Source organism: Furipterus horrens, unplaced genomic scaffold, assembly GCF_987537825.1.
Source record: "Furipterus horrens unplaced genomic scaffold, mFurHor1.1.pri manual_scaffold_13, whole genome shotgun sequence".
Lineage (NCBI taxonomy): Eukaryota > Metazoa > Chordata > Mammalia > Chiroptera > Furipteridae > Furipterus > Furipterus horrens.
The window spans coordinates 35704393-35718280 of record NW_028327183.1 but is presented as its reverse complement, the minus strand read 5'-3'; the positions used below and the strand labels follow the sequence as shown (position 1 = coordinate 35718280).

The 13888-nt window shown below is 51.2% G+C and overlaps 2 protein-coding genes across 7 annotated transcripts; both read right to left on the bottom strand.

Moving 5' to 3' along the window:
• Nucleotides 1-138: 138 nt before the first annotated feature.
• Nucleotides 139-8788, bottom strand: FXYD7 (FXYD domain containing ion transport regulator 7). 3 transcript variants are annotated; one of them, XM_090260223.1, is made up of 6 exons: nt 8502-8788; nt 4133-4154; nt 2401-2475; nt 2228-2270; nt 2077-2117; nt 139-549 (listed from the first exon to the last, which is right to left on the bottom strand). In XM_090260223.1, the coding sequence occupies exons 1-6, from the start codon at nt 8781-8783 to the stop codon at nt 527-529; spliced, it is 486 nt and encodes a 161-aa protein (XP_090116349.1). In that variant the 5' UTR covers nt 8784-8788; the 3' UTR covers nt 139-526. The 3 variants fall into 3 exon arrangements, with proteins under 3 accessions (XP_090116349.1, XP_090116351.1, XP_090116352.1); XM_090260225.1 differs by having other exon boundaries at nt 2237-2270; XM_090260226.1 differs by having other exon boundaries at nt 4133-4162; nt 8502-8596.
• Nucleotides 8789-8796: 8 nt separating this feature from the next.
• Nucleotides 8797-12675, bottom strand: FXYD1 (FXYD domain containing ion transport regulator 1). Of its 4 annotated transcripts, none has more exons than XM_090260229.1 (8): nt 12547-12675; nt 11809-12022; nt 11366-11430; nt 11116-11148; nt 10505-10579; nt 10177-10213; nt 9282-9331; nt 8797-9094 (listed from the first exon to the last, which is right to left on the bottom strand). In XM_090260229.1, exons 3-8 carry the CDS (start codon nt 11424-11426, stop codon nt 9072-9074), a joined length of 279 nt encoding a protein of 92 aa, XP_090116355.1. In that variant the 5' UTR covers nt 11427-11430; nt 11809-12022; nt 12547-12675; the 3' UTR covers nt 8797-9071. The 4 variants fall into 4 exon arrangements, with proteins under 4 accessions (XP_090116355.1, XP_090116354.1, XP_090116353.1 ...); XM_090260228.1 differs by having other exon boundaries at nt 11821-12022; XM_090260227.1 differs by lacking the exon at nt 11809-12022.
• Between the last annotated feature and the right edge of the window lie 1213 nt (nt 12676-13888).

Sequence of the window (13888 nt, the reverse complement as noted above, 5' to 3'; positions counted from 1 at the left end):
CAGAGAAAGAGGAGGAAACCGCTTAAGAAGAGGAAGGAGAAGGAGGGGCAATTCTGGGGACTTGGGCGAGAGCTCCCCCAGGTTCAGTTTTGCCTCTTCCCCATTTTGTCCCCACAGATGAGAACACACAGACAGAACAAGAGGAAAAACCAAATGCACATTTATTTAGCTCAAGACGTAGACATCGAGGGTGCAGGGGAAGGGATCTTTGGAGAGGAGACAAGGAAGTGCAAAGGGGCAGTCCACCAGGACTCTGGGGGGCTGGGGGAGATTGGACTCCTGGACTCCAGGAACTGGAGACCTGAGTCCCTAGATCTGAGATGCAGATGGGCTCTTTGGGGGGGTCGTCATTGCCAAGGCCTGGGGAGGGGCAGCAGGATGCAGCGGCTCCAGCCTTGGGGTGGGTGGGGCGGCTCATTCCAGGGATCACTCCCAGCCACACAAGGCTGGGATCCCCACCGCCTCACCCGGTCCTCAGGCTCCCACACTCAGGCAGGGATAGCAGTGGAGGTGCTGGAGGCTGGTTTTACACGCCACCACCTCCAGGGGCTGGGGGGTGGGGGGGTGGGAGACAGAGAGAGAGGAGAGAGAACGCCTGGGTCAGCGACTCGAGGAGTGAAAGCAGCTCCCTCCCCAGAGCCAGTGAGCCGTCCATCCCCACCATGGAATCCAGACCCCCAAGGACTGACTCCCTTCAGCTGTCTTGCCTCTGCACTCTCTAATGTTTGGTCCATACAGGGACACCTATGTGTCTTTGTCCTGCTCCATAAGACACTGTCATAGAGGGGAACACACCTGTGAGGAGGCTGAGACCCCCCCTGGTCCAGCTTGGGCTTTTCTGGGGTTTCCCCCTCCCAGAAAGGGAGTCTCCATCTCCCTCCTACGCCCCTCAAATGCCTCCTACACCTCCCCTTACCCACATGCAGCCTCCTGAATATTGGGACACAACAGAAACTCCCCTGTTTCCAACCCACATGGCACCATCACTCAACTGGGGTGGGTCAGAATCCTGTACATATTCTTAGACTGTGCCCCAGGTGCCAGGGCCATTTCCAATCATCCACAAAGTGTCCCCTTAATATATTTTTAAGTCTCATTAAAAGAACATGAAACAAAACACATGAAATTGCCCCCCCAACCCCCCCAACTATTGAGTACCCCAAAGCCCCCCCTTTTTTTTCAGTTACATGAACTTTTTAAGAGGCAGAGATATTCACATCTGATTTTTTTTACGTCCCTGGAGAGAACGCAGTTCCACTAAAAACAGGTCGAGATATTTTTACATAATTAAAATCAACACGCCCAAGGAGTCACAATCTTTCATCTACATGCTTATCCCCCATCCTACAGCCTACATCTCTTTTCAACTTCCTTTACACCTTTCACCCACCTGCAGCCACTCTCCCATTCCAACACCCCCACTCCCCTCTGCATCTACCCCTCCTACATTCCAACCTCCTCCCACCTCCATCCCCCTCATTCTCACCCTCAATTCCTTTTTCTCTTTATCCTTTTCTTATAGTTTCTATCATTTCATTCTCATACTCCTTACATCTGTATATCTCTCCTTTTGTTATTTTGATACTACTATTCAGAAGCCCTTCTTTCCTTCACCCCTTTCTCCCCCACCTTCTCTTTCCTTTTTCTCAGTCATTTCATCCTAGATCTTCCAAACAGAACGATTAAGTCTGAAAAACATTGTCTTCCTGCTTCTCTAGCACTCAACTCTGCCTTCATTCTGACTGTAGAAGTCCTTTTCCCATGTGGGGCCCCTCTCTTCCCAGGCTTATGGCTTTCTACTCTGGGGAATTAGTCCATCCTTGCTTTTATAGGCTTGTGTACTTGTTTCTGGGAGGCTTAGTGGATGGACTCTTTAGGACATTTCACATCCTACTGACTCTTCATGGTTTAACATGTTTGATCTTCAGGATCTCAGCTCCTACTGAATTTCCCATGTCCATCCATTGGGTTGGTGGCCCCATTCTTAGGGACAGCCAATGAAACTCCCCTTCTAATGACTCCCCTTTCTGTTCCCACCTGCCCTCCTTCCAGAACCACACACTTTCACACCCTTACCTGAGGAGGGAAGCTCTGACTTACAGGACTTGCATGTTGGGCTGTGGAAGCAAAGACGGAGAGAAAAGCATAAAGAAGCTCAACAGCAGTAGGCCCTACAAAAACCACAGGCAGGCCACCCCCGAGCCCCCGAGCCCCACTGCTGCCAGACCTCTCAGACCTGGAGTCCGCCTTCCTGCACTTCACCTTCTTGCCTGTTAGGAGACAGATAGACAGAACAAGAAGACAGGATAGAAGGGTCTGGTCAAAAGGGGAACTGTAGTGCCTGACCCCGAGGTGGTCCTCTTTGAGGGGTTTTAGAGCCCAGGAAAGGGTCACACTTACTGATGATGGTGAGGATGCCCAGCAGGAACAGTATGGTAGCCAGAGTCATGCCCACAGTCTGCACAGTATCATAGTCTGGGGAAAATAAGGGAGAACATCAAGGTGGGGGTGGCACCACAGCCCCCCTACCCCAGCCTAGCTTCAGTACCCCAGACAGAGGCCCAAAATTCAGAGATGCCGCAGGCTCTGCTGGAGGATCCTCCAGGGGGTTAGTGTGTGGATGGATCTAGCTTCTTTTCTCCTCTTTCTCTCTCAACCCCTCCTCTGAAATCTGTGGCTATTAGATATATGACAACCTTCTAATGCCACCTTCTTGGTCCTGTCCACCATTGTCATACATCTGGACTACTGCAGCAAGCAACCTTCTCTATGATCTCCCCCGCCCCCACCCCTCAGCTATAGGGATCTTGTTGCCACCTGAGCTGAGCTGAGGGTTCTCCTCAGTTCAGAGCTGCCCCTCCCCTACCCCGTATTTATTGCATTTCAAGTAAAAGCCAAAGTCCTCATCACAGCACACAAGGCCCCATGAGATCTATTCCCTGTTCCGTCTCAGACTTCACCTCACTGTACTTTCCTTCAACCCCCTTATCCCGGGCACACTAGTCTCCCTGCTATCCCTGGAGCATATCAGGCTTGATCCTACCTGAGGGCCTTTGCATTTGTTATTCCCTCTGCCTGAAAGCTCTTCCCCCAAATATCCCTTCCTTACCAACTTCTGGGCTTTATTCAAATGTCAGTGAAACCTTTTCTGGATGTCCTGTTTAGAATTTCCCATCCTCTCCTCAACACTTTTTAATCTCATTCTTTCTTTAATTTTTCTATATAATATTTCTATATAAGAATCATTCATGTCTAAGTATACCAGAGTAAATATTTTTTGAAATATTAATTTATAGAGCAACCCCCTCTGTACCAGCATTGGTCCAGGCCTCTACCCTCAAGGAGTTGACTTTCTTATTGTGATCAAACACTAAACAAAATAAAACAAATAATTGAGTCATGTGACCACATATAGATGTGGTGTGGCTCCTCTCGCCTGGGATTCAAGGAGGGCCTCTCCTAGCCAGAGTCAGTATTTGATCTGAGGCCTGAAGAAGGAAAAAGAGCCTTAACCAGCTGTGTAAAGAGCTAGAGAAGTATTTCTGTCAGAGGAACAGTATGTGCAAAGGCTCTGAGGTGGCAAAATGCTTGGCATATTGGAGGAACACTATGAGTGAGCAAAGGCAGAAGGCAGGAAGGTATTTAGAGAGGGAACTGGAGCCAGGTCTGCTAGACCTGGAGGTAACTTCTTTGACCTTCCATGCTGTGGGAATGATTTAATGGCATCATCAAAGTAAGTCTTTCCCATAATTCTCATAGGTGAGAACTATTACTTTCCCTTATTTACAGAAGGGTCCAGAAAGGCAAAGTTGCTGCTCAAGGCCACACAGCTAGTGAGTGGATAAGCCAGGATTCAAATTAACTTGGCCCCAGAGTTGTTTGCTACTCCAGTGACCCCAGTGCAGCAACCCAGAGTCCTGGTGAAGCCTGAAGGGGACCCAGAAAAGGTATCCTCAATCTGATTCTGCCCTCCATCAGCTCAGCTGGTGCCAACTATATCTACCCGGTCACATGGCTAGTGGCCCAGCATATATCAGCCACAATTGAAACCACTTCAGCAGCGACCTGTGGGGATCTGCAGCCACCCCTCCATCCAGCCCCAGGGTACCCTCTCACAGAATCTGCCACTCACCATAGGAAAATGGGTCAGGTTCCTGAGGAACTGGGAAGGAATGCAGAGAAAGAGAGAGAGGGAAAAAATATTTCAACATTGGGTTTCTTAACATTTTTGAAGATCCAGATGGGGCCACTGGCCAGGATTCAGATAAAGAGACCCCTTGTTCTGGGTGATATAGCTTTATAGCAGGACACAAGGCTTGAAGCATAGGATGGATTCCAGTCCCCACTTAATACATTAGTTGGTATCTTCCCTTGTACAGTTCATAACCTACCCAACCACACATGGCAGTCCCAGTCCTAGTCCCCTGTGGGGTTCTTTTGCAAGTTATAGACTTATTTCCTGAAATCACATACATAATCTCATTTGTTTATGGTGCTGGGGGTAAAGAGACTCTACTGCCACTGGGGGACTGCTGAGTATATCAGCTTCCCCTGAACCTCCCTAAAACCTCTCAGTCATCTGCGAGCTCTAAAAGACAGGCACTGTAGCTACTGCTCTCATCCACCCACTTCTGCCACCAAATCCAGCATGAGGGAGCTGTCCTATAAAATATTCTGTATTATGTCATATATAATGTATTTTATATCACTTATTTCTAAGGCATTGTCAATTTTAAGGTTTATAATTGATTTTGTAATCACTTCCCCAGTGTATATGTTATGCATGAATATGTATGTAACTGTGTCACATGAAACTTACACATCTATTAGAAGACTCACTCTGGTTCCATAAATGCTAATGCGTGGGTAAAATATGTGTATATTTGGATTTACTTTTCCCCATCTCCCACCTCCCTGTCCCAAACTATATTCCCTTCAGGGGAGCTCAGCACTCCCTTCCCTTTCAAAAACCCATCCTGATGGTTCTCGAATTCCTCTGATAGCTCTTAGTACAGCCTGCCTTGTCTAGAGCAGAATTCTAGGGCACCACTAAGGGAGAATTACCAGTGATGCAAGTGTTGTCATTAATGTTCTTCCCCCTCCAGGCTCAGAGAGATAGCTGCCTTTAGGTGGCGGTGGGGGAGAGTGTGACTAATTCTGACCAATGAATTCTGAGTGGAAATGTCATCATCACTTCCAGACTTCCAGGCTGGAGCTTTAAGAGCCCATACAAGAGGCTCCCTTTTGACTTTGGCCTGGTGACATAAATGTTCAAGGTAGTAACTGTTCCTGTCTTCTTGGTGAATTGAGACCCCCAGCTGACCTGTGATAGTATAAGTGAGTATAGTATAAGTGATAAATATACTTTGGTTGTCAGAAGTCACTGAGATTTTTGGTACTATTTGTTACTGCAGCATGCTCTGGCCTAAACTGACTGATACAGGTGGCACCTACGCAAGACCTTGAATAGCAATGACTCACACGATGTATAAGTTCACCCTTCTCCATTCTCTGTCCAATCTTCAAAGAGGAAGTGTTAAGTAGGTGCAGATATGTCTTTAACACCATCCAACCTTTGTTAATCTCCCCCTTTCCCCAAGAGAAGACAGGCCTTGGACTCAGAGCCTTCAGCGGGCAAAAATATCTAGGTAGAATTTTGTGACATTATTTAGTTTTCTCCTTTATTTGTTATCTAACCAGCACTTGATAGCACTGACTCCATGCCAGGCTCTCTTCTCAGCACTCTACAGATATTAACACATTCAATTTTCACAGCATCTCTCTGCTGTAGGTGCCATCTTCATCCTCATTCCCCAAAAGAGGAACACTAAGGCCCAGAATAGTGAAGTCACTCATTTATGATCATTTTTATACTTGCCTTCAATTTAAGGCAAAGAATAATAATTCTTATTTTCCATCTGTGGTGATGATATAACATAAAGCTAATTAAGTTTTGTAAAAGTTAATCCTTTGAAGAAAAAATATTAAATAACAGTGTAGGGAACATTTGGATAGAGCAAAAATCATGAAGGTTGTACTCAAAAGCAACAAGATGAGAAAGCATTACTTTAGAATTATCTGTTCTCTGTCTTAGCTCCTCCACCACATAGGGAGTATGTTTGTTTGACTCATCTCTGCTGTTTATCCTGGAATTTATAAGAAGTCTCTCAAAGAAGTTTTTAAGGAAGGAAGGAAGGAAGGAAGGAAGGAAGGAAGGAAGGAAGGAAGGAAGGGAGGGAGGGAGGAGGAAGGAAGGAAAGGAAGGGAGAAAGAAAGGAAGAGAAGAGGGCTTCTTCTGGGCTGCAGGAGATGGCATCAGATGTGGAGCTGTTGGATTATCCTGCTTTTGTCTCTTGTGTTTCCACACAACTTCCCTAACCCAAACCATCAGGAGCCCACTGGATGAGCGCTTGTCCCAGAATACTCTTTGGTTTCTCCCTGGTTTTTCCATGCTTCATGGGGTTCTTCTGGTCCCTGCTGCTGCGGCAATCGGGGTCCTGAGGGTGAGGCTGGGCTAAGGGTGGAGCCAGGAGGCAGGAGAAGGAATGTGCACCACTCCTGGCCAATTGCCAGAGACAAGAGGGAGGAGGTGGTTGCTATGGCAACCAGGGCATCTAGAGAGGTGAGGAGAGGTGATGGGTTCTGATACCCCAGGCTGGGTGGGGTCCTGTGGGAGGCTTAGTGGTTGGGTCTCTAACTCTAGGGCCAATCTTGACTCCCTCTACTCCCTTTGTTGCCCCTGCAGAGCTGGCTTCTGGCCAAGCTGAGGGTCCTTCTCAGGGATAGGGACCAGGGGCCAGTGGGGCTCCTGCATTTCCTGTTTGCCCCCTAACTCTCTCTCCTGCCCTGTGACAGGTTGGGGAAAGACTTTACTTTTCTCTTCTCCCTCTCCCTTCCAACAATCCATTATTTAGTTTCCTTAAGCAGTTTGCAAAGTACAGCATGCTTTCCTCCCTTTGGGATTTCCCAAGACCTGTGGTCCCCTCTCATGCTGTAACTGGGGGAAAAAGTGGGAGGAGTGGGGGGAGGCTGAGACATCTATCCTCCCACCTCTGCCTGCCTGCTGTCTTCGATCCTGCTAACCATCTCCACAAAAAGAAGTCCTGGGCTCCCGCCAGACCTGCTGGCTTAGCCCTGCCCCCTCTCCCTAGGGTGGCTTCCAGCCTCTGCAGCCCCCCCACCCCCGCCCTGCTTCGAATTCTGCAGATATGGCTCAGTGCAGCAGCCCCTGCCTGCCGGGAAAGGGGGCAGGGAAGGAAAGGCTGGAGTGGAGTGGGATTTCCTCAGCATGGATAGCCTATCCCCTGGCCCTGCTTTCAGTACTGGAAACCCTTTCCCTACTCCCTACCCTCAATTAAACCAATCTTTCTCTTGCTCCTCTGAAGAAGCTGGTTCAGGAAAGGAGGACCTCAGGGTAGAGCGCCCGTTTAAGTGGGTACATATAACTGGGTTAATTGGTGTGAAATGTAAATCGCTGTGCCTGGATGGGGGTGGGGAGGAGCATCTGTGCACCCAAGTGCACTTCCCGGACCAAGCAGCACCCCTGAACGAGGACCGGAAAGGAGGGTCCCGTCACCCAGTCCTGCCCTTGGGGGCTCACTGCAGTGGTTCAGGCCCCACCCTGTGCTGCCCCTCCTCCTCTCTCTCTATTCCTCTCTGGCGCTTTGGGTCTATCTCTCTCCTCCTCTTTCTTTTGCCTCCCTCTCCACAGTTACCTCAGTCTCTGTCTCTGATTTTCTCTTTCTCTGCATCTCTGTCTGTTGCTCTCTGCCTCTCCCCTTCAATCTTCCTGAATCTCTCTGGGTCTTTCTTTCTTTCTTTCTTTCTTTCTTTCTTTCTTTCTTTCTTGCTTCCTTCCTTCCTTCCTTCCTTCCTTCCTTCCTTCCTGGGTCTCCTGTCCTTTTTGATCTCTTTCAGACTCTCTCAGTCCGTCTCCTTCTATATTCTTCTCTGTCTCCCACTCTTTCTCTCTCTCTCATTCCTCCATCTGCCTGTCTTTCCCGTTTTCTTCCCTTTCCCGCTAAACCTGTCTGTCAGGCATTTCAGAAAACACCCACCATAAGAGCTAACGCTGGAAAAAAGAGGGATATGGACCCCCTCCCCTTCCCCACCTCAGGGACCCAGAATGGGCGAGAACCTCTGTGGCCGCAGACCCACTGGTCCTCAACCTCAAAGCCCATCTCTTCGCGTCCACTACCATCGCTTTGCTGTGCAGAACCAGCCACCCGGTTGCCATAGCTACTGGTCTGAGCATCCTTTCTCTTGGGACTGACGCTCTCCGACCGCGGGTCCCGCGCAGGAACAACACCGCCGGGAGAGAGTGTGCAAGAAGCCCAAAGGGGCGCCAAGGAGTGCACTGCAGGGGCCTCTGCCCATGGAAGGAACAGACACCCTCTTCCCTACTCTCCCCCCTTTCCTGTGCTGATATCTCCTCAGATCCTCTTTCCGAAGCTCTAACATCCCGGACCCCGCCCTGCGCCCTCTCCCCAGGCGACGCTCACCCTTCGTGGGGGCCTGGGTTGGGGTCGCCATGCTGGGCTGGAGCAGGGGGCGGCTGGATGCCGAAGCGATGAAGGCGCGGCTACAGCAGCTGGAAGCTGACTGATGTCTGGGGGAGACCGGGGAGTCCTGGTGTTGGGGGGGGCCGTAGCCAATGGGGGCCCAGAGAGCCTGCCCCAGTCCCGCCCACTGCCGACGTCCCCGCCCCTTCCCCAAAGTTGGGGGCGCCCCCTGCTGTGTCCAAGGGGTTGCCTTCCCAGGCTTTCGCGCCGAGGGACTGACATCCACAAAATGCTGTCCGGACAGAAAAGCACGTTTTATTGGAAGTCTGGGGGGCGGAGAGGAGTCGGTGGGGTCTGGGCTGGGGAAGAGGGCAGTTAGGTGGCAGTGGGTGCGCGGGTGGTGGGTGGGACGAGTCCGGTGCCAGGGGAATCCAGTGAGGGTGAGAAGGATGAGAGGCAGGAGAGCCCTTCAGCCCTCCTACACCAGCCCTTGACCCCTCCTCCTCCCCCTCCCTTCCCCAGCCTGGTCAGAGCTGCAGGACCTGGCTGGTTCCATCGCGCCCAGTGTTTCTACCGCCTGCGGGTGGACAGACCTGGGGGGGAATACAGAGAGTTCGGGTGTCAGGATGGGTACCCCGGTTCCTGTGGAGGGCGGAGCGGCAGGGAAATGCTTCACCGTCCGGTTTGAGATCAAGCCCTCCACACGCCCAGAGAGGGCCAGGAACCAGGTTCTTGGAACCAACCCTCACCCCCAAACACCCGAAGTCTTCCCCAACTCACGGCGGATGGAGCTGCGGAAAGTTCCCTCCTCTTCATCAGGTTCTCCAGTCCTGGGAATAGAGAAGCAAAGGGATTGGGAATGAAAAAGGAGAGGAGCAGCCACTCCCAGAACCCCCTCCCTCATGCAGATCTTATTTCACAGACAGGTGTGCCCCGAGGCCGAGATGGGCAAGGAGCAGGCTCAGTTCTGCCAGAATATCAGGAGAGCCCAGCGGGTTCCTGTGGGTACCTGCCGGAGTGCTGGGACAGGGACTGGCAGTCCGTGGGGGAGGAACGACCAAAGTGGCCAAAGTTGCCTCGAGATGGCCTCATCGTCTAGATGAGTGACTTGGGCAAGAGATAGTGATTTTACCTCTCTGAAACTTAATGTCCTCAACTGTAAAATGAGGTTAATAATGGCATCTACCCCAGAGACGTGGTGTGAAGGGTATCTGGCAATTGGGACATGCCTAGTAAGTATTAGCTATTATTTATAATGACATCTATAATTGTTTTAACATGAAAAAGGTACTTCTCCATTGCCTGAGCTTTAAATTTTTATTTAAAGATGAATCAGAGAGCTAGCAAAAAGACTGAGCTAAACTGGGCCACCAAGGGGTGATGTCATTTCGCCACGGCTCTTTCACAGTCTCACCACGCTTTCTGGTTTTTTATTTGTGGAGCAGTTGGAACCTACGGCCACCGCCTCCACCGGGCTGAGAGCTCGACCGGACAGAGAGGGCAGTTAATTCACTGTTTGGTCCCAGGACCTCGCTTGGGGCTTGGCACGTAGTAGGTGATTACTACAAACTCGCTGAAGGGTAGGTCTCTGGCTGCGGGTTGGGTGGACCACAGGCGTCACCTGGAGCCCCAGCAGAGCGGGAGTAGAAAAATGAGTGCTTGGAAGACCTCTTACCTCTGCTGCTGGTTAAACTTGCACCGGCATCTTCTGCCTGTGAGTGGGTAGTTGGGGAAAGACAGGGCTGAGAGTCCATTCTAGGCCCACATCAAGAGGCGCTCTAGTTCCAGCTGGTGCTAGTGAGGGGCGGACCCGCGGGGACAGAGGCCGGGCCAAGGGCGGGGCAGGGTCGAGGGCGGGAATAGGGGTGGAGCAAGATGGGGCGGGGTGGGGCGGGACAGAGCGCACGGAGGGTGGGAGCAGGGCGGGGGCGGGGCAGTGACGGGGCTGGGCGGGGCTGGGGTAGAACTGGCGTAAGCAGGGCTGCAGGCTGTGGGGCACTCACTGAGGATGATGAGAATTCCCAGTATGAAGAGAATCCCAGCGATGATAAGGCCTCCGATCCGCAGGGACTGATAGTCTATGGGCAGTAGGGAGGAGGGTGAGGGCAGGAATTGGGGGGAGAAAGGATAGGAGAAGGGCAGAATGGGGAGATGGAGCAAGGAGGAAGGGTGGGCAGGAGGAGAGGGGAAAGAAGATCAATCAGAGGAAGGAGCAGATATGGGAGGAGGGAGGAGGTGGGCCGGGGAGATGAAAGTGAAGGAAGGGAAGGAGACGGGCAGTGCAGGGAGGACGGAGGAAATAAGAGAGCAGGGAAGGATGATGAGGAGGAGGAGGACAAGGAAGGGAAAAAGGGCAGAAAGCAGCAGAGGATGGGCCATAAGATACTGAGAGGTAAAAAGAGAAAGAGAATCAGAGACAGAGAGGGATCAAATAGAGACAGACACACACAAAAAGAGGCAGAGAAGAGCAAGAGAGAGAGAGAGAGAGAGAGAGAGAGAGAGAGAGAGAGAGAGAGAGAGAGAGAGAGAGGGAGAGAGAGAGAGATGAGGACAAGACAGGCAAATCCAGCCCCTGACCCCAATTCCCAAAGATAGATGCCCCTCCATCCCTCACCGTAGGTGAATGGGTCATGTTCCTGTGGAGCTTCTGGAAAGAGAAAGAGAGATCAGAGGTTGGATGATTCCTGGGATCCTGGGGTCCTGGGCAGGGAGGAGCATAAAGAGACCCTTTTGGGAGCTCTACCATCCTGGGCTGAGAATTGAGGAACAGGTTAGAGTCTCCAACTTGGTTCTTTTGCAGGGCTTCCCTGACTCCCGCCACCCTTGGGTCTGAGGTGGATAGTGGGCTGTCTCCCCAGACTTACCTGCACTAGCCATCACAAGGAGACCCACACAAAGAACCAAGATGTGGTCGAGAGATGCCATTGCCCTGGGGGACACCAAAGGTTAGAAAACATATACTCTCCTCCACCCACCATTGTTGTCTAAACCCAAGGAGTTAAGTCAGAGACAGTTGAGACTTAATTCCAAAAGCATTGTCATCCAGTCTGAGTAACAGGGGTAACCCCTGCTTCATGGGACATAGTGTCACCAAATCATCCTACACAATGGGGGTCACATGGCAGCAAGGACAGGGGTGAGACACACGTAGCCCACAGGGATCTCCTGCAGGCCTGGGCCTCCACACAGCAGGCCACAGATTCCCCACACCCACTCTAGTGGAGAGCAGGAGACCTCACCCTACCCAGATGGACAGGACAGATACACTGCATGTGACAAAACAGGCAGGACATGTCCAAGGGCCCACCTACTCACACACCATGGCCTCCCTCTGTCCAAAATATCTCAGCTCTCTTGCCCTGGTCACTGACAGCCACTCTCTGCCTGATCCTGGGTATAAATATCTCCCACTTCACTCTGGAGGAATTTGCCTTGCATGGGCCACCATGGCAACAGCCTTCCTTCCCTTCCTCAGGGTCACACACAACCTTTCTGGGGAAAAGGCCACCCCTTCTCCTCTTCTGGAAACAATGAGAAAAGAGAAAAATATTCCCTCCACCCACCTCTGGGTGACATCTTTCACAAGCGGACAACACTAGGCCAGTGACATGAGATAAAAGACGCCAGGGGCAAGGAAACACACATGGCACATGTGCGTGTGTCACACACACACACACACACACAAACATACACACAGTGGGACTGAAATGGAGACAACACCAGTTCCCCACACTTCTGGTTGGAGTAGGACATGGGGTGGAGACACTGTCAGGCACACGTTACTACTCATCTAGGCCTCCAGTGCCCCCAAACAGTGACGCAACATGTGAATGTCCACAACCCACGCCTAGCCAAAGGGTGGCAGGGAAGGGAGAAGTTGTATCCACATTCCCACCCCTGGGGGAATCCCAACGTCCCAACCATACCCCCTTCCTCTTGGGTCTGGCCTGCCTGGGAAGTCAGAGCTGGCCTCTCCTGCTCCCAAAATAGGCTGCCCAGCCAGATGAGGGGTGAGGCCGGGAGAGGAGGTGTGGGGGACGCTCACCCCAATCAGGCTGTCCCCTGATGGAAGCAGGCCCCCAAGTCCAGCTGTGACCGGGAGAGCACTTTGGACCCCCTGGCCCAGAGCTGGATGCACCGCCCCCAGCGGTCTCCCCTCTCAGCCCCACCCCAGTCATGCCCTCCCCAACCAGCAGCTGTAACTGGAGCTGGTGCTGGAGGGGGGCCAGGGGGCGGCCCCCAGCCCAGTCCGCCCTAGCCCGCTAGGTTAACTCTCTCCGCTCAGATGGAGGAACAGTAGATAGCAACGTGGGGAAAGCTGGAAAAAGGAGGTGCTGGCAGAGAGGACTGAATTGCAGACATACATGCATGCACACACACACACACACACACACATGCCTTGGGCCCACCTCAGAAAGCTTCTAAACTGAGCTGGGAGGTGTCATGATTTTCTGGGCTGCTCCCTAGGAATTGGGCTCAGGCAGGGCCTAAGGTCACCTAGCCTGAGTGTTGAGGAACCCACTGACCCCTGAACCCTGTGTTCTTTGGAGCCCTGGTCAGTAAGGACCACAAGGCTATTTGGGGGACATTTCAGTGTGTGTATATGTTGTCCACTGCTGACAGTGAAATCCCCAGGAACACACACACACAGAAACTCACAGACCCAGATAAACAGACAAAAAAAGCATATAAATACATGTATGTATATACACAAACACAGAACAATACAGTGAGGAACCCAAAGACATATACACACACACACACACCATTTAAACCAGTCACACAAGAAACAAGCATATTTGTGTACCCAAACAACACACACTCATATTCATTCAGATGGATCCTTATACAGAGGCACAATCAAAGACACAGCCACACAACTATCCCCTCTTACAAATGGGCACAAAGATACACACCTCTTATAAAGACATCCTTACAAATGGTGGTATAGAAACACACAAATACACACATGCCACACATAAATACACTCAAAGACCTAGGCACACAGGCACACAGCCAGCACTCCTATACCATCTCAGAGATGTGAAAGCCCACAAACCTGTGTACACATGTACACCAACACACACATATTTACATGGCATGAAGAGGAGCAGAAACACTGTCAAGGACACAGCAGGCAAGCAAAAAGAGAGACACACATACCTGTGATCACAGCATCATGCATAGGCAAACAAGCACACAGCTGGTCACACAATCACAGACATACAAGCCTAACACTTTTGTTTACACATTGACACCATCAAACATGAGTTGATGTGTTTAACCCTGAACTTCCTCTTCCCTGAGGTCATGTGATCTCTAGGACCACCTGGAGGACAACACAGCTGGTGTCCTCATGGGCAGGCCATGTCACAAGGCACTGGTGA